Source organism: Plectropomus leopardus, chromosome 18 (assembly GCF_026936395.1).
Source record: "Plectropomus leopardus strain MGB_pleo_1.0 chromosome 18, ASM2693639v1, whole genome shotgun sequence".
NCBI classification, from domain to species: Eukaryota; Metazoa; Chordata; class Actinopteri; order Perciformes; family Serranidae; genus Plectropomus; species Plectropomus leopardus.
In genome coordinates this window covers 32,061,579-32,087,502 of record NC_142193.1, presented here as the reverse complement: position 1 = coordinate 32,087,502, position 25,924 = coordinate 32,061,579, and the positions used below count along the sequence as shown (strand labels likewise).

Genomic DNA, 25,924 nt, shown 5'->3' with positions numbered 1-25,924 from the left:
AAGTATATTCAAATAGTCTGTTACTAACGTATAAACCCTCAAATTATAGGTTTTTTACTTCACAGTCTAATAGATGAACTATGAAAAAAAAACACAACACCGGAAGTAAGCAGGAGGGAAACATCTCGCTCTGCACGTTCACGTCGTCTGCGCATGTCTGAAAGCCTGTGGGAGGGGAGCTAGCACGCCGCGTTTGACGTGTTCCCGCACACCAGCAGCACTTTTACCTTTAATTAGTTAAAGTTACAACATTTCAAAGTTTAAATTAGATATTTTCTCACAGAAACGAAGACTAAACTCCAAGCTTCCGGGCTGACTGTCACTACTATGGCCGGAAGCACCAACAAGACTGTGCACGATATCTTTGAGAGCATGGAGTCCGGACCAGCAGCTTCCTCCAGCACCGACACCGCTCAGGTAAAGCGACCGCGAGCCCAAATCTCAGCAGGAGGAGAGACTCGGCACCTGTTGTTCGAGATTAAACTCATATTTTGCAGTTTATGTCAAATGTTTGCATGTTTAGTTAACGCATGTGACTCACGTGAAGTTCATTAACTGTTTAGTTGACTGTAACTCACAAGACAAACATGTGACTTCAGACCGTGCAGGAGTTAGTTATGACATGTTTGGGGACTGTTCTTTATTTATCAGAGGAGGCGGGTGGCTGGGGTGTTACTGAGATATTTTTCCTTGAGCCTATCTTGGGTGATTTTGGGTAAAATGCATGACCTCCCTCCACCATAAATTAACTGTTAGATTAAAAAAAACGGACTATTTGAAAAAGTATATGCAGTACTGTGTAAAAGTCTCAGGCCACCTTAAACTTTATTTTGCAAGATTACAACAGTCATAAATATTTATTTCCCAGTAGTCTTATTACAAATATATAACCACATACAGGAAATCTGTATTCAGCATTAAAAACACAAATATTTCAGAATAAAACTACTTCAGCAGGTTGAAGTTGCAAGTTTTAGTGCGACCTCCTTTTCCACTTTGCTTATCTTGAACTCCTGGGGCAGACAATTTGAGATCTACAAAACTAAACTTCTGGTTTATTCACATCAGGCTGCATCCAAGACATGTCCAAAGCTTAATATTGATTTTTTTAGGCTACCTTTTGCTGTGGTTTTACGATCCCATGATTCACACTAAATATCGACTTCAGTCCAAAGACTCCAATTTGTTCAGACTTTTTTGGTGTTTGGTGTTAGTCTGTATTGTTTGTTTATATGTTAATGAAGAGACTGAGTAGTGTATAGTTACATATCCACATTACAGCTTTTCTAAAACAACAAATCTATGTGGCCCAAGACTCTTGCACAGTACTGTATATTTGAAAGTTAAAAGTGGATGAAGAAATCCTTTAGTTCAAATATGCGGACGATTCAACAATAGTTTGCTGCTGAGTGTGAATGGTTTATTTTTGGACTTTTTTTTAATTAAATAAAGTGATTTGGATGACATATCACTTCTCTTTCATCCCACATGATGATTTCAAGGACCGTCGCAAAATCAAAATCCAACAATAGTTTCTTTTAACTACAGATGATAACAATCAGTGATCGATTAATTGGTTGTCAAGAATTTAATCAAACGTGTGAAATTTAATCAATTAATCGATATACTACTAATTGCCAAAATACAGTATATCAATATGTTGCACATGCCTTCCAAACCGGCAGCCTACGGGTTTGGAAGTCTTTCTGTAAAGGACGTCCTCCCTGCAGTCTGTCTTTATGGCGTATCGAGAAGAAAGTGTAGCTGTTGGATTTTATAATGTGACGTCAGAGCAGCTTTAGTTTGGTCTGTCTTATTAACCGCAGACAAACTGGGTGTTTGACGGAGAGGGTCCGCTCTGCACTTTGGTCTTCTGTCTGTAAATAGTTGACACGCTCGCCCGTCGTGCCCGTCGTTGATCAGTCCCTGTCCAGCAGAGGAGGGGTCGTCCTGACCAATAAAACGTGAGCACAGGTTTTAGTGTCTCATGTACAGTCGGTGTCAGACTGGCACCAACTTCTCATTGTTGTTGTTAGTTTTAGGCTGTTTTATTCATTTCTGTGAGCTCATTAAAGTCAGTTGTGTGTTTTTCTACAGTTGTGAAGAGATATTCATGTTCTCTCATACACAAAAAAATAGTTTTCAAAAGAAACTCTTTTTAAGATTATTTCTCTTTGTTGAGCGTGTTTTTTTTTATTGTGTTCAGGAAAAATGCAGTTCTCAGAAATCAGATCACCTCAGACATATTTCTTAATGAGGTTTTATCCTCAAAGATGTTCTTTAATCAACTTCTCAGAGGCGTTCTCGGCAGCTTGAATATTGACCGTGACTCTCTGCTCCTCCAGGCCTGGCTGGATCATCACTCCCGTTCTTTGGGTCTGTTCATCGATGGACAGTTTGTCCGTCCAGACGGCCGACAGAGTCGCTCCCTGACTGACTCTAAAGGTGAGAGCAGCCTGACGGTACATCCGTGCCTCTCATGGCCAAATTTAGTATGACTACAGCAAACACTAAATGATCCAAAAAAATCACAAAGTACTGCTTTTTCCCCTTCTGTTTTCACAAAAAACCTAAATGTTTTTTTCCTCTCCTTTTTTTCAAAAAAATATTCCAGAAAAAAAAAACAGCAAAACTTTCTCTTCATAGGAAAAAAAATCTGTAAGGAAACTAGAAAGATCACCTTTGATAACCCTGATTAGTAAAAAAACAAACTTAAAAAAAATTTAATGAATTTTTCTTGCACTTTTTTCTAATTTCTTGCTACTTGCTACTTTTGGGGTCATTTTTTCTTGTCTTTGGAGAAATTTGTGCTGCAGAGCCTTTGAGACAAATTTACTTGTAATATCGGGCTTTATAAATAAAGTTGACTTTGTCTCCAGGTGGGAACGTGTGCAGCACAGTGTGCGCTGTGGACGACGACGTCTCGCAGTGCGCCTCCTCTGCTGTTAACGGCTTCAAGGCGTGGAGCGGCCTCAGCTGCCACCAGAGGGCCAAAGTGCTGCTCAGGTGCGTCACACTCACACACACCTCAGGACGCTCGACAGACCGTCTCAGCCTCTGTCCAACGTCCTCGTTGTGACTGTTAAGTTCAGTAGGCTGCAGTCACTTGCGTAGACTGAAAGGTGTTTTTTACTCGTATCCGGGAAGTGAATAAACGTCCGAACAGTGAATTTTCTTCGGGTGATGCTTCCGTTAATTGCAGAATGATGATTGATGGTTTTGTGATGATAAAGTGACGTGATCCGGTTTTCCTTTGCTGTCTTTTTGCTGTGATTACGGTAAGAACCGTATGTGCCTGCGCCTCTGCTCCATCGTGCTCTTTCCCTCCACCGTGACTTTAAAAACCTTTGTCTAACGCCCACTATGACGCTGACTCACACCCAATGTGACATCATTAACCACGGGACGCGTCATCGACGGTAGGCTATTACTACCATCTAGTGGTCCAAATAACGTAGTCTTTACTCTTTAGTCTTTACAAATAAATAATAATAATAATTTACATTAATAATAATCAGAAGGAGCCAAAAAGTGCATGTGCATGTGTGCATCCTCTGTCGTCTTTGGCCAGAGGTGACCAGCACATAGCCAAGATGGGATCTGGTCTTTACCAACAGTCCTTATGAGATTTCCTTTTGAAACTTTCCTTGCTGACAAAAGTAAATGAAGGCTGTTTCTGCGTTGGAAAGGTCATCTAAAGTCGTGAGTGAATGTGCGCTGGAGTCGTAATCTTTGCAGAGAGAGGCTTGAATAGACTTTCTCTGTCTTCTCAGTCCCAAAAGAAAATCCTTGAATTTGAGAAGCCAAGCGACTGAGACTTTCAGCTCGGTCCAATCTGAGAAGTAGTGCAACAGCCTGCTGGTAGCACACTCTGAGTCCTTGCAGATGGAAGCATTGACAATAATATCCTTTCTGACCTCCGGATCATCCAGTGAGATGAACAGCTGGTCCGTAGTGGACTTTGGCCAGTCCTCTGCCTTGTTCAGAAGAGACTCTGGTCCTTCTAACCATCTTTTACTTTGAAGGAAGTCTTCAGCCGACAATCCTCTTGAGGCCTCGTCTGCAGGATTCATCTTAGTTCCAGTGTTTCTCTGCTGAGTAACATCTGCAGCCTCATGGATCACAGCCACTCTGTTTGTCACTAGTGTATGAAATCTCTTGGTTTCATTTGCAACATACTGAAGCACGGTCATGCTGTCAGTCCAGCACGCAGATGGCGTCAAGTCAAACTGCAACTCTTCCCTCTTGTCAACTCGAACAGCAAATACAGCAGCAGTGAGCTCAGGTCTGGGGATTGTAGTTTGTTTTAGTGGTGCAACTCTGGATTTTCTGAGCACCGAAGCAAGATTTACCTCGTTGGAGTCGTTCTCCATCTTTAAGTAGGATACAGTCCTGTCTCCATATTCACTTGCATCAGAAAAATGATGTAACTGTACTTGCTTGAGACGTCTGAATCCCTTTGGCTTGACACATTGATTAACTTAGCACAGACACCCCATGTAGATTTGAAAGCCAGTCTGACCGTTGCTGTGAGGAGGCTTGGGATATCTCGTCGTCCCAGCCGACCTTACTCTTACACATTTCCTGCAGCATGAGCTTGGGAGGAAGAGTGAAGGCTGACAGAAATCCAAGATGAAACCAGTGACTGACAAGATGCCTTGTCTTGTGTGAAGACGTTCTTCGGCTGCAGTTTTGAACATGAACACATCAGATTCTGCACACCAGTGCAGACCTAGAGCTCTCTCCACAGGTAAGTGGTCTTTGTCCAAAGTGAGCACCTTGGTTGCTTTAGATTTGCGTTCTTCAGGGATGCTGGCCATGACTGCACGGCTGTTGCTCATCCATTTTGAAAGCTGGAAACCTCCTCTGGAAGATGCAGTAGTGAGATATTTACCAGCTGCAACACTTCAGTTACAGAGGGCACAGATTTCAAACAGTCATCCACATAGAAGTTTTCTGGATGGAGTTCAGAACTTCAGGCTGAACGTGGGTCTTGTTGTCCTCAGCAACCCTCCTAAAGCATAGTTGGCGAAGCTTGGTGAGGACGTTGCTCCAAAGAGATGGACCTTCATCCTGTAGTCCACAAAGTTCTGGATCATGTCACCACTGGGCCACCAGAGAAAGTGAAGGAAGTCCACATGTTTCTGAGACGCCTTCACCTGGTGGGACATCGCTTTAAGGTCTGCCTGAACCTTGTAAGGACACCAAACAAGGAGTTGGTTAGGTCAGGTCCTTGAAGTGGTGATTGTTCAGAGATGTTCCTGAACTGGCTCCATATTAGGTCCACTCTTCTAGACATATATGCGAATAATCTTTGTGACAATTTATCAAATGCTGCTTTTCATTTTTATGCAGATGACAGTTATCTGCTGCTCGCCTCCCTCAGCAGCCCAAACTCTAACATTTCTGCAGTCTGCCTTCGATGTTGTTCAGTCCCATCTGACTCAACTCAAGCTTTTTTAAATGCAGACAAATCTAAAGTCATGCTCTTTTCAAATGGAAAAAGCTCCCATCCACTCTTCCTAAGATCCTAACTGCCCCAGGAGTTGGAATTGAAATGGTTAACACCTGTAAGTATCTTGGTATTATTATTGACCAAACTTTGTCATTCGGACCTCTCATTGATAACTTTGTCACAGCTGAGGCTCAAATTAAGTTTCTTTTCCAGAAATAAATCCTGTTTCTCTCTTCAGTCAAGGAAACACTTGATTTCTGCAACATTTTCATCTTTGTTGGATTATGGATATTGTTGATAAATGCACCTGATCGTTGCCTGAAGACATGAGGACTGTTTACCGTTGTGCTTTACGTTTGATTACTGGCCGTGGGTTCGGCGTACACCACTGTCCTCTGTACGCTGCTGCTAACTGGCCTTCTCCGTCTGTCCGCAGGCTCTCGCACTGGTCGGTTTTTATATATAAGAGTCTACTCGGGCTGGTTCCTCTTATTTATGTACTTATATGTGTAAAGACCAGAATCCGTGTGGTCCGCGCTCTCATGGTACTCTGTTGATGTCGGTCCCAAAGGTTCGCACAGAACTTGGCAATAAAGCTTTTAAATTTGCCGCCCGCTCCACCTGGAAAAACTTACAACTGTCTGAGCTGATCACTCTGGGGGAATTTCAGTCACTTTTAAAAGGTGGAGAAAATGACACTCTTGGTCAATGTGACTGAAATTTGATGATTGCACCTTTTTTTGTATCTGATTGTTTTATTTTGCATTTGTACTGGCGGTTGTGTTCGCTCTTTATATTGTGTGATAGTTGTATTTGTCTGTCTGTGTTTATTGTTGTAACCTTGTTTTAAGCTGCCCTCTTGGCCATGTCACTCCTGGAAAAGAGATTTTAAATCTCAGAGTCTTTTACCTTGTTAAATAAAGGATATATATATACTACCATCCAGTCAAAATATTGTCGTCTTTACTTACCAAATTAAACTGCATAATAATACAAAATAAATATGCTAAATGGCTCCTACAGTCCTGTCGTCCTCCCGCAGGTTGGTGAGCGTCCTCGGGCAGCACGGTCAGTGCGTGTCGGAGCTGTGTGAGCTGAGCGACGCCTCCTGTTCGCTCGCCGCCCTCGTCAGGCTGCTGCAATACTACAGCAGCTGGGCTCAGCTCCGGGACACGCTCGTCAGCGGCTGGACTCCGCTGGGTGAGATCTGTTTTTAACGACGCATTTGAGACAATGGGCCTCATGTGAGAAATGATATAAACTTTGTGTGCTGTATGAATACATCTGACTTACTGTGCTTTTGTTTATGTTTTCTTTTCTTTTCTTTTTCTGTTTTCAGGTGTGGTGGCGGCGGTTGTCTCTGATGACTGCTCTCTTTATTCCCTCATGCTCAAAGTCCTACCAGCACTGGCCATGGGTAACACACACACACACACACACACACACACACACACACACACACACACACACACACACACAAACTGCATTAATGACATACAAGCACAAAGAGTTCCTGTTTTATTAATAATTAAAATTTGGGGACATCATTGATTACTTTCATTATAGATTTAAGCTGCAGATTATTATTTTATATAAATAAATTATTAATTATTCAGCCAGGAAAAAGAAAATATGAAAAAAAGGCCCATCACAGATTCAGAGTCTAAGGTGACGTCAGCAAATACTTTGTTTTGTCTGATCAATTCCTCTTAAAAAAAAAAAAAGAAGGAAAACTTCAGCAAATTCTCTCATTTGAGAGGCTGAAACTGTCAAATTTTCATCATTTCTGCTGGAAATAATTCATTAGGTTTCAAAATAAAGAGCAATTTGATGTAATTGATTATTTGGCGAAAAATAACAGTGCAATTTTTTGTTCAATTTTGGTCACAAAGCTGCTGTAAATTGTAACTGAATTGTGTCGTCTTCTAGGAAACTCCGTCATCGTCGTCCCCGGTCGCAGCAGCGCCCCTCCGGCGCTCCTTTTGGCGCAGCTTTTCACGGGAGCAGGACTTCCTGCTGGGGCTCTTAATGTTCTGACAGGAAGTGGCATGCGGCTGGGCGCCGAAGTGGCCCAGAACCGCAACATCAGCTATGTCACCTACAGCGGCAACAAGCAGGTGTGTGTGTGTGTGTGTGTGTGTGTGTGTCTGTGTGTGTGTGTGTGTGTGTGTGTGTGTGTGTCTGTGTGTGTGTGTGTGTGTGTGTGTGAACCAGAAGAATCCACATTTACGTTTGTGTTAAACCCATTTTTAAATTTTGAAAAAAATCTCCTGAATCATCATTACAGCGACGTCTGTCTCGTGTTTCAGGACGGGGTGACGCTGTGTAAGGCCACTGCAGGGACGGGCGTTCCTGTTTCTGTCTGTTCCAACATCGGCGCCAGCTGTCCCTTCATCATCTTCGAGTCAGCGGACATTGACAGCGCCGTGGACGGAGTGATAGAGGCGGCCTTCAAGAAGAAAAGAGAGGTGATTCAGGACCGAGTGTGTCCACGACCGCCACCATGTCTCTTTAGTTGGATTTACATCACATGGTTTAAGTGACCCAATTCCCATTTTTTCGTCTCGTGAAATTTGTATCACAAGCAGGAATTTCCCAGGCATTGCGTAAATAAAAACGCAACAAAGGTCACCCTATAATTAAAATTCAGTTGTTATCTACTGACCCTAAGATGGAAAGTCGGGTGAGGAGGTTGATGGAGGAAAGGCGTCGCACTCATCTCCTAAAAAATGGAAGCAAATAGCGAGCAGAATTCAAACGTTAAAATAATTCATAAGAAAACCTTAAATGTCTCCAAACTGCTCGTACAGAAGAAGTGTCCTGAAGCCCACATGTGCAGAGTTGTTTTGAAAACGTCAGAAGGCGCCACGTTCGCGAGACCAGTGACAGCTCACTGTATCTGCACGCCAGAGTTTACATGCTACCTGGAGGTCTTACACACACACACACACACACACACAGACTTGAGTTAGCAGTGCGTAACAAATCCCTTTGTCGGATTTAAAACTGCTGTGTGTTGGAGGCTTCTGGGTAGCATGTAAACTGGCGTGCAGATACCGCGAGCTCTCGTTGGTTTCGCACGTATTCGTCAACTCGGCTCCCACACGGACGAAGATGAAGCGTTCGTGCTGAAACGAACACGTTCATGAGGACGTCTCAGTTTTAATTTACACGCTTAGTTTCAAGTGTGAGCAGCAAAGTTGAAGCAGGCGTAAATGTAGACATCGAATTGAGTCACTTTTAAGAGTCGATGTAAACAGGCGGTCAAAAAAAAAAAAGAAATCTGATAAAGGCACCGAATCAGAATGGGACATGAAGACTTGTGTTGTGAATCCAGCCTGAAACTCGTCCTCTGTCCCCTCAGGTCCACTGGGTGCTGTGCGTGCAGGAGAGCGTGCTGGACAGCGTGATGGCCCGTCTCAGGCTCCGTATGGCAGGGATGAAGTGTGTGTCCCTGCTCAGTCACGGGGACAGACTCCTGGTGGACGGTGCAGTGCAGGATGCTCAGCAGCAGGGCGCCACGGTCAGTCAGACACGCAAACGGCGAAGAACCGGATCTGAATTTGATTGAATTTATCTCAACAGCACCAAGAAGCAAAATGAAAGTGCCGTCACCTGCATGATTTGTTATTTTTCTCTCTCTGGTCCTCAGCTGGTTCAGTCCTGCGCTGTCCCCCCTGCAGACGCTCAGTACCCTCCCACAGTGCTCTGCGGGGCGGCCCCCTCCTCTCCGTTTGTGGTCAACCCGCCTCCCGGACCGCTGCTGCCCCTCATGACCTTCAGGAGCAACACAGAGGCGGTGACCCTCGGTAAGGAAGGACGTCTCTGTGGAGGACGGAGACGCACGAGTCAGGAAGTTTTCTGATTTTGGAAAGTTAAAGGAATATCTCACCCACAAAAGAGCTTCTTTTAAAATTTTGTTACATTGTGTTATGTTACTTTGTGAGGAAAACGTTGTTTTCTTGCTTAATATATTTATTTACAAAAATTAAAGAAAATAAAGTAAAAAAAAAAAAAAAAAAAAATGTTTTTTTTTAATGCAATATGTCATGTCTGAGGGGTTGGTTTGGGAGTTTTTGTTTTAGTCTGTCAGATCTCTAAAATGTGTCTTTTTATGAAACTTAACTCATTTAATTTATACTATTTGTCAATTTAGTGAGAGGGTGATTTTTTTTCCATGAAGTGTAACAGCCTCTGTTTTACACAGGAAACCACAGCCCTCATGGTCAGGCAGCCTCCATCTGGACCGAAGACCTCACACTGGCTCTGGAGACTGCCAAGAGGTACGCACGCACGCACGCACGCACGCACGCACACACACACACACACACACACACACACACACACTCTCTTTATATTTTTCATTTACTCCATCTTTTATCGATCCTTTCGTTTTCTGCTCGTCCTCTCCTCAGTCTGTCGGTGGGCTCCGTGTGGGTGAATTCTCACTCGGTGTGCGACCCCTGTCTGCCCGTCTCTGGTCACAAGACCAGCAGCACCTGCACGGACGGAGGACAGGAGGTGGGTCATCACCAGTTATCACTCAGTTCATTTGGGCTTAAAGTTTTACAGCTTTGTTTCTCTTAAATCTGCACTTTAAACGGGTATTTAAAGTGTTTTTTTGAGAGGCGTCAGTTGGCGCAAATTGTAAGCAAAAAACAATCAAACAATGAGTCAGTGAGTCAGACTTTATTTGTACTGAACTTTTCGTACAAATTGCTCTTCTTGCTCACATTTGCGACATTGCTCTTCTCCAGGATTTTTAAAATTAAAATAAATATAAATAAATATTGAGAAAATAGGAAAAAAAGGGGTCTTGTTGTGTATTTTAACGTCCTCTCTGCTCTCGGTCAGGGTCTGTACCAGTTCCTCCGCCCGTCCTCGTCCTCTCCTCCACTCCCCCGCTCCTCCCCCGTCTCCATGGACTACTCAAAGTTTGGGACAGCAGCGTCTCCAGCGATCATTCCCGACGACTCCGACGCTGCCAGGTGAGTTTAAAACGCGCTTTTTAGAGCCACTGAACCTCAGCGCTGACACCGCTCTCTGAGTCTGAATTTCAGTTCAGGTTTGAATCATAATAGATGATTTCCCTATTTTTAACCCTTTAAAATCTTAACAAATTGGCTTGATTTCTTTCAAAAACATGGAAAGAGGATGTTGAATAACTTAACATTTAACAGTATAAAATCGCCCAAAATTAGCAGGAAATAACTGGAAAAATAAGATATTTTTCCCAAGAAATTTTCATGTTATTATAAGATGTTTTCATGATATAACAACAAAAGAAAGAAAGTTTTTTTTATATAAAAAAGTTACATTTTATTCTGTAAAATATCCTTTAAAAATGTAAAAAATACAACAATATATTCACATACACAATTTCACAACATTTTCTAGTTATAACAGATTTTTTAAAAATATGAACTGTGTCGTGTTATACTGTGAAAATATCTTGTAAAAACATGAAAAATATGTTCACTTGTTCATATAATAGAAAACTTTTCTTCCTTTAACAAGAAATGTTCTTGTTATACCATAAAAGTATATTTTAAAAACTTTTTAAAAATTTCTTTTTTCTAGGGAGAAAGGTTTTATATATAGTTTCTTGTTATTCTGTGAAAATATTCTGTAAAAACATGAAAAAGCGTATATATAATATATTCATTTAACAAGAAACGTTTGTAGTTATAACAAGAAATATTTTTGTTATATCATGAAAATATCTTTTAAAAACATGAAAAACCTTCTTTTATAACAAGATCTTTTTTTTTCTTTGTATGCTATAACAGGAACAAGTTAGAACAAGTTTTTGTCATGAATTTCATATGAAAATATATTCGAAAAACATGGAAAATATCTTGTTATAACAAGAAAATTTTATTGTTTTAATGAGAAACTGTGATGTGACTTGTAAAAACCTGAAAAATATAACAATAAAAACATCTTGAAAACATGAAAAACATCTTTTTATAACAAGAAAATCTTCATTTACTACCAGACACTAATCTTTTTTGTTTCCCGTCTGGCAGCTCTACACTTCTGTGTATGACAGCTGCATTATAAGCACATTATTAATATATTATGAGCATTTAAATAACGGCATGATGTGCAGTAACAACAGGCTGCATGAGATTTCTGACATGCGTGTCTCCTTTCTGCTCCCCTCAGTGCTCCCAAACCGTACCTGCAGTTCGTAGGCGGTAAGGCGTGTAAATCGGTGTCTGGCTGCAGTGTGGCGGTGCCGTCACCAGGAGGCGGCGGCGTGTTGGCCTACTGTCCAGACGGAGGACGGAAAGACGTCCGAAACGCTGTGGAGGCTGCTGTCAAAGTCCAGCCTGGGTGAGAGAGACACACAAAGATACACAAACACACACACACACGGCTGCCAGATGCGTTTTCAGAGTCCCAAAGTCATATTTACTCATCCAACGTGGAAGAAGAGCTGACAGGAGACACACTGTTTTTCATTTTTCAAATGATACATTAACATTTGAGGGCTTTTTTGCATCTCTACTCATTGTGTTTAATTTATAATGTTTCTGCAAACTTGCAGATAAATATCAGGCTACATTAAAGTGCATATATCATATGAAAATGTCCAGTGGTGCCGAAATGTCTGACGGCCGGCTCCAGCGCGCGGACATGTCCGACAACCCGCTCCAGCGCGCGGACATGTCCGACAACCCGCTCCAGCGCGCGGACATGTCCGACAACCCGCTCTGGTGCGAACATGTCCAACAGCCTGCTCCAGGACATGAAGGACAGCCTGCACCAGCGCTAACATGTCCGACAGCCCGCTCCAGCGTGGACATGTCCAACAGCCTGTTCCAGCACGCGGACATGTCCAACAGCCTGTTCCAGCACGCGGACAGGACATATCCAACAGCCTGTTCCAGCACGCGGACAGGACATGTCCAACAGCCTGTTCCAGCACGCGGACATGTCCAACAGCCTGTTCCAGCACGCGGACAGGACATGTCCAACAGCCTGTTCCAGAACGCGGACATGTCCAACAGCCTATTCCAGAATGCGGACATGTCCAACAGCCTGTTCCAGCACGCGGACATGTCCAACAACCTGTTCCAGCACGCTGAAATGTGCGACAGCTCGCTCCAGCGTGGACATGTCCGAAAGCCCGCTTCAAGTGAAGCAGTTTTACAAACTGTCTCGGTCCTACAAGGTTTTCCAACAAAACACCTGTTATTGCGCGCGACCAATACGCACGGAGGTGGCTATTAATAGCGCCCATACCACTGATTCATCACATGTACCTGTAAGCCAGGCATCACCAACTGCCGACCGTGGTCCGGATCCGCACCAAAACTTCGTCCTATCCGGACCCGTGGCCAAGTTGTAATAAAACTGTAAGAATGAGAACTATTTTTTAAGGAGTAGTGCTGGGCCATTAATTAAAAAATAATCGAAACCGACATTTAGAACCTCCAACCGACATGTTGGGTATTTCAGTCATTTTAAAATTCTGTTAACCCTTTCCCCACCAAGGCTGCCAACTCCCACGCATCTGCCGCACATCTCATGCTTTTGTGCTCTGTCTCACGCTCTCATGACACCGACAAAAGTCTCACACCAAAACACAGCGAGGGCGGAAGTGTTGAACAATCATGTAAAAAAGTGAAGGACTTTGACTGTGGAATAGCTGAGTGTTTGACAGCCACAGCCTTTCATCATGGCGGATCAAACAGCTGATGGTCTGACAGCAGCGCGGTGAGACAGACAAACAGAGCGCAGCTTCTCCTCACAGCACCAACGTGCTTTACAAGAAAAAAATTACATGCACCAAGTGCTTCACATAAAATGACAAATACATAATAAATCCTGCATGTAAAATTAAAATAAGTAAGTATAAAAGTAAGACAAAATAAGGAAAAAAGTTGAATGCACAGAATACATAACATAGAATAATAGAATAGGAAATAAAATGAATAAATGAAACCCATTGACATTATTACTACAAATAAGGCTAAAAATTGTGTATAAAATACATAAAAATTAAGTAAAAAACAACTTTTAAAGAGGTGCAGCAGTGTGAAGCAAAATGCTGAGCAGTTAAGTCAGTGCGCTGGCTTTTGGATTTGGATTCTTCTCAACTAATATTTTCGGACTGTCTTAGACTGTAGGCGTAACGTATGAATTTTTAAATTGGACGTAGTTGCTCTTTAAGTTTACACAGAGCTGTTAACCTTTGATTTCTGTCCATAATAAAACATTCATAGGTGAAACTTGTTCTTTTATAAAAGACATTTATTCAGACTCTGAATGACCCAGACGGGCAGCAGGTGTTTCACAACCCAGCGATTTGTTTGTGTGTAATCACAGTCAAAGTTCACCCTGTAAATGTGCTGAGTCACAGTAAACACGCTGAGTCTGTCCCTGTTACTGCAAACAAGCCGTGAAAAAGTACCAAAAATGCTGTTTACTATATTTTTCACTTTTTAACCAACATTCCCAGTTCATAGATCTGAACCAAAAAAATGAAATATAACCTGACAAAGACAGCTGAGACCTTGTCCAAGTGACTTGATGGGAACAACTTTTTTAAAAACGGGTCCAGTATAGAGCCGTGAAGTAACGAGCCCTGAAACACAGAAGTCCGTTAGCATTTCTGCACGTCTGGTTCCCTCGTCTCAAAGTGTCTGGGGTTTTCGGTAAAATGCCTTAAATAAGATCTGTGGTTAACACAAGATGAAGATATTTAGACATTTTGTTTTCAAAGATAAAATACGTCTATATAAACGTGATTTTTGGAACTAAAGATTTTTATTACTTTATTTATTAAATCCATACAGGTAATTTTCTTGTGTCTTTTTTGGGTTTTTTTTTGCATGTATTAATTTAATGTTGCCTTCTCGCCGTGTTTATAAAAAACAGAAATCAAACAAATTTGCTCAGGTTTCAGAGGGTTAATGAACATCAGTTTTTAATACAAATGTAAATCTGTCACAGGACTGCTAAATTACATCCACAGTCTGTCAGATAAAAGAAATAAGGACAGAAAGAAAAAGGTGATTTCAGGCTGTTTCTGGTTAAACTAAAATGATCTCACTCTTTAACAAAAAGCTCTTCTCTGTCAGGATCCTTTAGTAATGTTGAATAACTCTGAGCCCGTCAGTGACAAAAACAAACACTTAAACGGGACGTATTAATGCCACGCGTGCTTTCATGGCAGCGTTTCTCGCAGCTGTTGCTCAATACTGGACTAATTTTTAAAAAATTGTCTCCACAGAAATGAGGTTAGGTTAAAAAAACACAGAAGTTAATATCTTTGCCCTTTTCTAGCTGGATGAAAAAGAGTCCGTCTGCACGCGCTCAGTCGCTCTACGCTCTGGCGAAGGGCCTGGAGGCAAAGAGGCGGGACTTAGCTGTGTCCATCAGTGCTCAGACCGGACTCTCATTGGACGAGGCTGATAAGGAGGTGGAGCTGAGCATCGCCCGGCTCAGCGATTGGGCGGCTTACTGCGACAAAGTCCGAGGAGGAACTCCGGTTGGTTTTTTTTTATAAAACCTTTTTCAATAATGATGAAAAGAGATGATTGTCAGGAAAAACCTCCAAACTTCATGTTGTTGTTGTGTCCCCTCCGTCAGTCTCTGCCTCAGACCGGCTCGGCTCTCTCCTTACCTGAAGCGCTGGGGGTCGTTGGGGTCGTCCTCCCCGACAGGTGTCCCCTCCTCTCTGTGGTAACACTTCTCGGGGCGGCTGTCGCCACGGGCAACGCTGTCGTTATGGTCCCCAGTGAGAAGTTTCCACTGCCTGCCCTGGCTTTCATTCAGGTAGGTGTTAAATTATCCCAAAGAGTCGCCATTGAGATAGATAAAGCACCGTGCTTTATCTGTGTTGTTCTTATATTTTTTCTTATTTATTAAAAAAAAAAATCTGTGTTTTTTTTTCCTGGGTTGCGCTTATATTTTATTTATTTTTCCTGTGTGGTGTTCATATATATATATATATATGTATATATATATATATTTATTATTTTTTTTGTTTTTTTTTCCTGTGTGTTGTTCTTATATTTTTTCTTATGTGTTGTGTTTCTAAAAAATCCCTGTGTGTCTTTAGTGATTTTAAACTGTATACAGTTTACATTGACACTGTTTATGCACTTTTGTCCTCTGTATGAATTGTATTGTCTCGTTTTGTCCTCTTTTTCCTCTTTGTCTTTCTTTCTGTATATATGAATGAGATATACGTATATGTCTGTGTGTGTGTCTGTGTGTGTGTGTGTGTGTGTGTTATGTGTATATGAGTATATGTATATTTATTATTAACATATTTGTAATATATTTATATAAAATGAAGATTAATGACTGAGTTGTTAAGGGGAAAGATTAAATGGGCGTAAACTTCCTCCTCCTTTTCGGGCATGTCAGTGCTTGTAATTGGAATTTATTTGTTTATTTGTTTTTAACATGCTTCTCACTTTATTCTGCTTTTTTATTGGGACTAATTTAACTCTTTGTTTGTCTGTTATTTTGTTTTCACATGTCTAAAATACATTTTCATTCAGATAACCACCATAACATTTTCACTGGCCTCCATGCTGCTTTCTGCTGTTTACTAACGTGTTTCCTGGCACGTTCAGGGAACGTGACACGCCGGTAAAAACAGACAGGTGTGCTCGTCTGCGGACGGTTAGGAGGATTCTATCGTGCATTTGCACGCATGTTAATTTTGGTGAAAAAAAAGAGCTAATGTGTCTGTAAACGTGATTTTTCCTCCTCAGGTGCTGCAGTCTGCAGACCTGCCTGCAGGACTGGTGAATGTCATCACAGGAAGCAGAGACCAGCTGACGGCGGCTCTGGCCAATCACAGTGTCATCAAGGCCATCTGGTACTGGGGCAGTGCTGAGGTGAGGACCAAACACGCTCAACTTTCAAACATCGAATGAAGGAATTTTAACCCTTTAAAAACCTGGCTGGACATCAGTATTCTTTAGATACTTTTTTTACAAGCTATTTAACATTTTGAAACTCAAGTAAATTATTTCGATTTTTTTTAAAAACACGGGAAAATTCAATGACCAACTAGGCAAGGAGTGTCCAACAAAGGTGATGAAAAAAATGACCTGAAATTTAACTGAAAATTAGTTTTAAAAAGGGGTGGAAAAGATATTTAAAAGGTTAAATTAACACGAAAAAACCCCTCTGTGATTTCCCGCCGCAGGGCTGCCAGTTCCTCCAGTACACCTGCTGCAGTCCTCTGAAGACCCTCCGTCTGTCCTGCCAGGAGGAGGACGGAGGAAAAGACTGGGCTCAGTCTCATCCCTCGCTCCTGGAGGAGATGTGGAGGAACGCCGTCCAGTGGAAGAGCGTCTGGATTCCCACCGCCTAAACAAACAGGAGGAGACAAAGATGGAGGTATCCACCGTAGAGTAAAACTGCGTAAAACCTTTAGGATCGAGATTTTACAAAAAGGATCAAAAATGAACTGCCACCGTGAAAATCATGAGACGTCGACGGCAGAATTTAGAGCCCGTTTGCTTCGCCCCACTTTCCTCTCTGAGGCCTTTGTACACAGAGTCCTTTTTTTAAATATGACCTTTCATTGTGTCAATCACGTTTGCACGTTTCTTTTTTTTAGGGGATGAAGGATTCAAAGAATGCATCCGGGAAAAAAAAGAGTCAGTGTAAAAGGTCACTGCCTTAAAATTTGTATTTGTACTTTTATCCAAAAAAAATGCATCTGATTAAAAAGACTGAGGTTTGCGTCCAATGCGTACAAAAAAAAGGGCTCAAAAAGAAAAGGACTCCATGTGCAAAGGCCTTTACTCTCGCAGATTTTTCAGCTGCAGCTCGCAGACAAATGAAGAGATTTTGTGTGAATTGTCAATAAGGAGAGCTTTTGTTTTCACGTGATCAAAAGTTCACCTTTCACGGTTTATAACCCGAAGAAATGTGGCGCCAAGCAAAAAAAAAAAAAAAAATCAAACAGAAAGAAACACAAATCTTACAGCGAAGGAGAAGTTCAAACTATAATGTGTATAATATACTATATAATACAGCCGTAGACTTTTCCAGGTATTTTGCAACAGTTTTTGAGGGTTTCAGCAGCCCAGAGAGTGAGCCGAACGAGAAAACAAGAGGTACATATGTTAGTGATGATTATAATAAAAACATGTCAGTTTGAGGTTGTGACAGAAGACTTGATGTGGTTTGAAGTCACTTTTGATTTAGTGCTTCAAGATTTAAGCACTTAAAACAGACAGGATTTTAAAGGACTGTACTGAAATGTTCAAAATCCTTACTTGGACATATTAACGGAGCGAACCAGTTTTTGGCCGTCAGAGCTTAAAATAAGAAATATCCATGACTTAATCAAAGCTCTGGTAATAAGAGATGAAGACATAAGTCTGACTTTTTTTTTCCTAAAATGAAGTGACACCTTGTTAGCGTGCAGGTCACAATAAAATCAGCCAGAAGAGCTAAAACAACAAAAAAGATCCTCTTACCTCAAACCAGAGAGGCAGAATCAGAACTAGCCGGTGGGATCAATTTATTTTTGTTTTTTGGATGTTTAAACAAGATTTATTTATAGAAGGATAATTTAATGCAAGCCTTTTCACGGCAAAACCCCTCTCAGCCGTGAAAACGTGAGCTGCAGGTCGAGCTTTCTCACTGTGACGTTATCGTCTGTTTTGCCAAATATCCTCAGCTACAGTTCAGACGGTACATCACAATAATATCTGTGATGTTTTGTCTGCTGCTCAGTAGAGCTCTAACATAGTTTTATTAAAGAAAAACTTTATTTCACAAACACAGGGTGACTTTCTACCTCTTTCTTCTGCTCTTCTGCTTCTTTTTCTATTAGTCAGTGCACCTCTGCTTTTATTACAACTATCTCAACTTTAAGGTCAGAATTTGTTTTTCCAGTCAGACATGCAGGCAGCAGAGCCCTGAATCAAAAAGTATTCAGAAAACTGCAGATATTTAAAAGTGACTTAAAGTATCAGAGAGATGTATGGAAGCCCAAAGAGGCAACTTTAATTTTTACCACCTATCAAATAGATGGGAAAAACGTTTTTCAGGCAGAAAAAATAAAACTTTTGACAAATTAATTTTTCAAAGTTTCAGTATTTTAATACTCTGTATTTACTTTGTGTTTAGAGCTCATGGAGGATTTAAAACTCACCATGAGGTCGTGGTGCACTTCAGCCTTTTGTTGCCAAAGTGAGTATTACAATAACAAAACACTGAGAAAAATTCAGCAAGAAAACTAAGAGAAATGACCCGACAAAAAAATAAATAAATAAAATAATAATAATAATCCTCCTGTATCACATATGAAAAGAAAGTTATGGGAACCAAGGTTTCTGTAGGATAATCTTTTTTTGTTTTTTGTTTAGATTAGACTTAAAAATGAAAATATGTTTTTGCCTCTCAGGGCTTCCATACATATATCATAGTTTTGATAAAATAACTCTGTTTTAGTTAAAGATTACTTCAAAAACATCCCTTTTTCAGTGTGCAACTTAAACCCTCACCTGCCTTAACGAGTTCTGAGCAAAAACGATCTCGTGTCGACGCCACCAAATTATGCAAATGCTCTCTACTGTATATCTGTATTACTGTACGTTAATACCGTAGCTTTTAGTTTTTGGAGCTACATAAACATTCCCAGTGAAATCTCTTTTTTTTCCAGTGAAATCTAGTTTGTCTCCATGTCCAAGTCTGTATGCGTGTTTCCTGAAAAAGACGCTGTACGTCTCACTGTGTAAAAGCCAGAATTAAACGAAAGATAATTCAGTGAATTGATACGCTCTCTTTGGCTTTTTTTTTGTTCTGTTTGTTTGGTTTTTTTAGTGAGGCCAGTAGCGTTATTGAGTTCAGGGTCAGACGAGCAGAGAGACCGTTACGGGAGTGGACACACTTTGGTTAAAACACTCAGTTCCCACTTAAATCTTCTTCACTTTCTGGTTCCTTTTTCAAACTTTCTTGTTCCTTTTTTTTTTTTGATTTTCACAAACTGGTTCCAGCCTGCAGTGCGCCGAGTAAACTTCCCGTCAGACGTTTCCTCGGTCACAAGTGTCCTCGTGAAAAAGTGGAATGCTGAGTCACAACAATGACACAGCATAATCCTCAGATGAACCTCATAGTACCTTTGCACAAGACGTGACACGGCACAAAATAACTGCGGGTCACGTCTGAACTGCTGAGTCAAATCTGAAAACGTGGTCTATAAAGTGAGTAAAGCCACTCAGACGACGAGCTTTTGTCCCTGAAGCTCCAGATTCAGGTTTATTGTTCCCTGTTTTATGGAAAATACAGTAAATGCAGAGCAGCTTATTCTGCTTTTTATCTGACCCGGGAACAAAGTGTGAACTGACAGACACCATTAACCCCTGCATGTCTTCCCACTTCTCTACTTTTGTCTGTGTGTACACTACTTTTTTAAAAAGCCATTTAGTTTGTCATAACATTTTTTAAGTTAAAGATTTGTATAGTCTGTAATTTATAATTTCATTATATTCAACGTATAGTATGTCCGAAGTTTCATAAAGAATTTTAGTACAGCATGTCAAAAAAATTCCCTAAAAAGACATAGTATAGTTTTTAAAAAATATTTAAAACAACAAACATAGAAGTAACAGCAAAGTATCGCATAAGAATTTCATTATATGCTTTGAAAAAAATCATTATAAAATCATAGTTTGTCAAAATTCATTTTAAAATCATAGTATAGTTTGTTATAAATATCATTAAAAAGTCATAGTATAGCATGACAGAAAAAAAATCAGAAAAGTCAGAGTATGATTAAAAAAAAACATTAAAAGGTCATAATTTATGACCTATGTTTTATGTCCAAAAACTTAACTAAAATGTCATTATGTCATAATTATGAAAATATAGTATGTGTTTTTTTCACTGTATGGATTTTTTTTAAAGTTACAAAGTTATAGAATTTAATTAACAAAAATAAAATAGTCATTGTATAGTATGTAAAAAATCATTAAAGAATTACAGTGTGTAAAAAAATAATACAAAAGTAACAGTATGGTGTGTCAGAAAACATCAAAAAAGTCATTGTATAGTATACAACAAACATTTTCATAAAAATGTCAGTTTGTTAAAAAAAAATCATATGAAAGTATTAGTATTATATGTCAAAAAAGAAAAAAAAACCTCATTGTAGTATGTAGAAAAAATGCATAAAAATAGTATTGCATGTCTAAACAATCATCATAAAAAGGTTTAGTAAAAAAAATATTAATATAAGTTAATTTTATACAAGTTTAACTGCTGAAAAATAAGGTGTGAGGACGAGGTGGGATACTAAGAAGAGTCCTTGGGATACGCAGAGTGCTGATTTCGGCACTCGTTCAGACTGAAAGGCTTTTAAAGTTCACATGTTCCTGTTATATAAGTAGAAAACTACTGACTCAGTGCTGAATCACTTTATTACACCTTAATGAGGCTGTAATACAGATCCTGTTGTCTTGTACTAAAGCATAACGGCCAAGTTTACGTGAGGACAAACGCAAATCTAAATGTGTGGTTTTGAGCTTGTTTTGGAGCCGGATAATAAGATTCGGCTGTTAATTCTTGTATTCTTGTATTCTTGTAACTGCAGCTGTAAAACCCACACTGACCAAAAAACCTTGACAGTGAAGTTTGAAGAAATTTTAGACCAACATTAAATCTTTCTTTTTTAAACAAAATACTTGAAAAAGATGTCTTTATCCAAATGACTAATTTTCTGATTGAAAACAACATTATTGAAATGTTTTAATCTGGCTAACCATAGTACATAGACCGCCCTTATTAAAGTTATTAATGACCTCTTTAATCGCCTATTTGTCTATGATGACTTTGTATGAAAAGTGCTCTGTAGATAACGATTATTATTATTTATTATGTAAACATGTTTTTTTTCTTAACTGAACTCTGTGTCTGTTCTAATGTCTGTCTGTTTCATCAAAAAGCAAATTTAATCCCAAACAAAATGTGAGCGCAGCAGAGTCGTGGTCTCTGTGGTGTTTCAGCACTGATGGGGTTTTTCAGGCCTTTCAGACTCGTAGTTCTCGCTGCAGCGCTGTGGTATTGAGTAATACAATAAAAGCCACCTTGGTTAAAAAAAAAACACGTTATCAGCAGGTTTATGATGCTGTGATGCATTTATGAGGTAAAAGAAGTTGAGTTTGTTGTAGCTGTACACACTCAAAGTTGATTACAATTATGTTTTATAGATTGAATGAGGAGTTTCAGCCAACAATCCAGATTTAGGTCAGTTTATAGACAAAAAACAACACCAGAACTCAGAAGAATCTCCAAAAAAACAACAACTGAATGAAAAAATGTTACTATACAGTTAGATATTATTGGTTATTTTGCAGTTTTGCAGACTCCATGATTTTTGTCTTTTGCAATTGCAAGTACTTGCATTTAGCTGTTTTGAGATTTTTTTTAATCATATTGAAGTATATAAAAAAGTCATAAGTCATAGTATGTCAAAACAATTAATGAAAAATAATATAGTTTCTCAAAAAGTAATAATTGAAAAGTAATAGTAAGATGTTTAAAAGATCTCTCAAAAAGTCGTTTACAATTTACAACAAAGAAAATAGAGTATTTTTTTAAAAATCATGAAAAAATCGCAGTAGGTTAAAGTGTAGTAAAAAAAAAGTAAAAGCATAGTATGTCAAAAAGTTGACAGTTTTGAAATTTAAAAGAAATGCGTGAATAACCAAAAATTACGTCACCTCACTCTTTTCTAAATCACAGACTTAAAACTTATTGTATATTTAAATTTCTATTAATTAATATAATGTAATTTATTGTCTTTTTGAGATACAAAAAAATGCTTCGTCATGCTGCTGTGATCAGTTGAACATCAGAGATGATTTCCGTGAATAAGGGGGGCGGATTGCTGAGTCATTGTGTCACGATTTTGCTTCTCGCAGTCCGTGCTCGCTGATTGGCTGAGCGCAGTGACGTGACGCCTGTCGCGGGGGCGGTCCCGGTCGCGGGGTATAAATAGACGGAGCTGCTCGTCGTCCATCTTCACATCAGGGAGGAAACCGTGAGGAGTTCTTGCTTCAACAGTGTTTGAACGGAACTTCTTCTTTCGTCCTGCTTTTATTTCCTTCATTTCACCAAGAATCCGTTCCCGACTCGAAGAACCGTCTCTGCTTCAACACTACTGACCACGTCGGCGTAAAGCTTTATTTTTCTACCGATTTTTGTTAAGAAAAACTCAAGAATCGCCAGCCAAAATGGAGTCTCAGGTGCGTCAGAACTACCACCGCGACTGCGAGGCCGCCATCAACCGGATGGTGAACATGGAGCTGTTCGCCTCCTACACCTACACCTCCATGGTAAGACCGATGAATTTACCTTTTAAAAATACGTATTAATGCATGCACCTGATATGCGTTCAGTATTTGACGTCTTGATTTTTCTTTAGCCACATTTGCTAACTGACAGACTCCATGTAAACAGGAATAATAGTAAGGGACTGTTCGTTATTTATGGATTAGGTAGTGCATAAAGGAGTCATGTCAAACAGGCGGTCAATTTTTATTTATGATTTTTACTTTGGTTTAGGGAAGCTGCACATTTAAATACCTCTTTTTTGAGTTTAATTTACTGTACGATTAAAAAAAATCTCACTTTATTCGTTATCTCATCTTAAAGATTAACCAGCATGCACGACGAGAGGAAAAACCACGGCTTTCTTCAACTCCAGGATTTTGTCTTCACTCAACTTTAAATTTTAAAATGGAAAAGCTTCAAAAATCTAATCTAATTTTTGGTGGAGAGACAAAAACAAAGTCACACCCCAGCCGCCCCCCCGTCTTTAAAAAATAGAAACAGTCCCCAAAAATATCCACTAATTGTATTTTTTTTCTGTAGTGATTGTGTTTAAGTAATGTAGTATTGCAGCTTGTTGTTAGTGTTTTTAAGTATTTTTTTTGCGTATTGGCAGTATTTTAGCTACACGCATGTCATTGAGTTAAAAAAATGCTGTGTCATGCTTATGCTGCTTGTTTTTGTTATTTTTTCCGCCTCTATCTCAGCACTAGTCTGCGTCTAAACCGACTAGACATCCCGCAGTCGTGACTCACCTGGCAGCATAAATATTGTTTGTGAAATAATGACGGGCCTCCTAATCACTGTTTTTAACCCTCTCATGTCCCTCGCAGGCCTTTTACTTCTCCCGTGACGACGTGGCGCTGAAAGGCTTCGCTCATTTCTTCAAAGAGAACAGCGATGAGGAGAGGGAGCACGCCGAGAAGCTGCTGTCCTTCCAGAACAAACGCGGAGGACGCATCTTCCTGCAGGACGTCAAGGTCAGTACGGAGCGGAGAACGCCACGCCTTCGCCACACGCCGTGTTTGTTTACTGTAAATATTTCAGGATTACCATGATGTGTCGTGACGCTCCGTCCGCCCGTTTAGCTGAACAGAGGCCAATCGCAGCAGGCGGATACACGTTTGTGTTTTCGTTAAGGCAGATGTAAGATTTTTAGGTGTTTAGGACATTTCTAAAATTTTTGTACATTTTTACGACTTTAGGACATTTTAACAATTTTGGTGCTTTTCTGAGATTTCCAGACATTTAAGATGTTTCAAGGATTTGAGGACATTTCTCAGATTTGAGGACATTTTTAGGATTTTAGGACATTAGGACAAAAACGATTCCCAGTGTCAGTCACTTTTATTTTTATTGAGAAAATGGTCGAGGGGCCAGAATCGAGTGTCACGGTTGTACAGGACTCTGTGTTTGCGTAAATCTTCCTTGAATTGAATAATTTCAATTTTGTTGGGCAGAAACCGGAGCGTGACGAGTGGGGCAGCGGGCTGGAGGCCATGCAGTGCGCCCTGCAGCTGGAGAAGAACGTCAACCAGGCTCTGCTGGACCTGCACAAGCTGGCCTCTGGTCACGGAGACCCTCACGTAAGTCTGGAGAGTCCGTTAAGGGCTTAGTTTTGGGTTTTTTTGCAGCGAGGCGGTGTGAGGCCTCCTAACGAGCTGCTGGTCTGCCGCTCCTTCGGTCACTTCGTTTGTGTTGTGTAGCTTTTAACCCTGAAAAATGTGAGCATATTGGCTTTTTTTAAATTAAAAAAAAATGGGAAAAATGTAATGAGCAATTTGAGAAAACAACCAACAATTAGCAAGGAAACAGCAAAAAGTGCAAGAAAATCACCTGGAAAAAAAAGTCACACTGTAGTGAGAAAATCCATGAAAGTCATAGTTTAATTTAAGTGATAGAAAGATTTTAAAAAAGTCGTGGTAAAGTATACCATTAAAATGGCGTTAAATAAAAGTCACCGTAATAAGTCTAAAAATTCATAATAAACTTCATAGTATATTTTGGCATCAAGTTTCACAAAAGTCACAGTACAGGAAGTCCAAACATTTTATTTAAAAAAAGGTGTAGCGTAGTACGTCATAAAAATTTCATGGAAACAGTTATTATTTTAAAAAAATCACACGTCAAAGTTGTACTGTCATAAGACATGAAATTTCACCGAAAATAAGGGACATACTTGAAAACTGGAAGAGTTTGTGAAAAAGAAAAAAACCCTTAAGTTAAGAGTTAAGCAGTTAAGAGGCATGTTCTTTTTTCCCCTAGACTTTTTCAAATAATTTGAGTCTGCAGAGTTTTTTTTTTTTTTTCAATCTGTGAACATTTTTTTGTAAAGTTGCTCATTGCTTTTTTTTCTCTTATTTTTGAAAACAAAAACACTTTTGCACGCTTGCAGAAGATTCAGAGGTTAAGTGAAAGAAGCACAAAATAGCGACTTTGCTCGAGGTTTCACGGTGCTGAACGCAGACTTCCTCTCGTCCTGTCCGCAGCTGTGCGACTTCCTGGAGAGCCACTACCTGAACGAGCAGGTGGAGGCCATCAAGAAGCTCGGCGACTACGTCAGCAACCTTTCCCGCATGGACGCCCACAACAACAAGATGGCCGAGTACCTGTTCGACAAGCACACCCTGGGGAGCAGCAGCTAAAGTGGAAACGAGATCGACGCGCGGGCTCCGGACTCGGCGTCGCCTTCCTGCTCCAGCTGTGCGTTCACTGATTTCACATCTAATCTGCTTAAGCCCACGTTTGTTGTTGGGCTGCGTCGCTGTTTTTAAATGTCACGTTATTCGGGCGTGGCTCCGCACGCGTTGCTGGTGAGCCTCCCTCTTGTGTGACGTTTTTTGATTGTGACCGTTTGTGATCTGTTCTTAATCTGATTAAACGTTTTGAGCTGGACTCTGGTGTCGGTGTGCGTCTGTCACGTGACCCGTTCGTACCGACCCAAAACGCTGCAGCTGATGTTTACACAGAAATCCAAAAAATCAGATTTTCATGAGGAAAATAGTGATACTATTCAAAAAGATTAATAAATACCATTTATTATGATGATAATACTCATAACAAAATAATAATAGTTATAATTACTATTATTGGTGGTAGTAGTAGTATTAGTATTTAAAATAATGATGATAATTAAAGGAAAGAAGA

General features: G+C 40.2%; 2 protein-coding genes across 3 annotated transcripts; both read left to right on the top strand.

Annotated features, from left to right (window-relative positions):
* The first annotated feature begins 144 nt into the window (after window positions 1-144).
* On the top strand, window positions 145-19,222 carry aldh16a1 (aldehyde dehydrogenase 16 family, member A1). 2 transcript variants are annotated; one of them, XM_088069063.1, is made up of 18 exons: window positions 145-417; window positions 2,346-2,445; window positions 2,880-3,006; window positions 6,498-6,655; window positions 6,795-6,872; window positions 7,385-7,572; window positions 7,765-7,923; window positions 8,820-8,978; window positions 9,108-9,264; window positions 9,663-9,738; window positions 9,871-9,976; window positions 10,310-10,443; window positions 11,624-11,794; window positions 14,753-14,957; window positions 15,059-15,244; window positions 16,195-16,320; window positions 16,635-16,828; window positions 18,575-19,222. In XM_088069063.1, the coding sequence occupies exons 1-17, from the start codon at window positions 328-330 to the stop codon at window positions 16,800-16,802; spliced, it is 2,388 nt and encodes a 795-aa protein (XP_087925189.1). In that variant the 5' UTR covers window positions 145-327; the 3' UTR covers window positions 16,803-16,828; window positions 18,575-19,222. The 2 variants fall into 2 exon arrangements, with proteins under 2 accessions (XP_087925189.1, XP_087925188.1); XM_088069062.1 differs by having other exon boundaries at window positions 16,635-19,222.
* Window positions 19,223-22,463: 3,241 nt separating this feature from the next.
* On the top strand, window positions 22,464-25,672 carry LOC121963710 (ferritin, spleen middle subunit). Its single transcript, XM_042513970.2, has 4 exons — window positions 22,464-22,782; window positions 23,611-23,757; window positions 24,238-24,363; window positions 25,267-25,672. The coding sequence occupies exons 1-4, from the start codon at window positions 22,681-22,683 to the stop codon at window positions 25,420-25,422; spliced, it is 531 nt and encodes a 176-aa protein (XP_042369904.2). The 5' UTR covers window positions 22,464-22,680; the 3' UTR covers window positions 25,423-25,672.
* The last annotated feature ends 252 nt before the right edge of the window (window positions 25,673-25,924 follow it).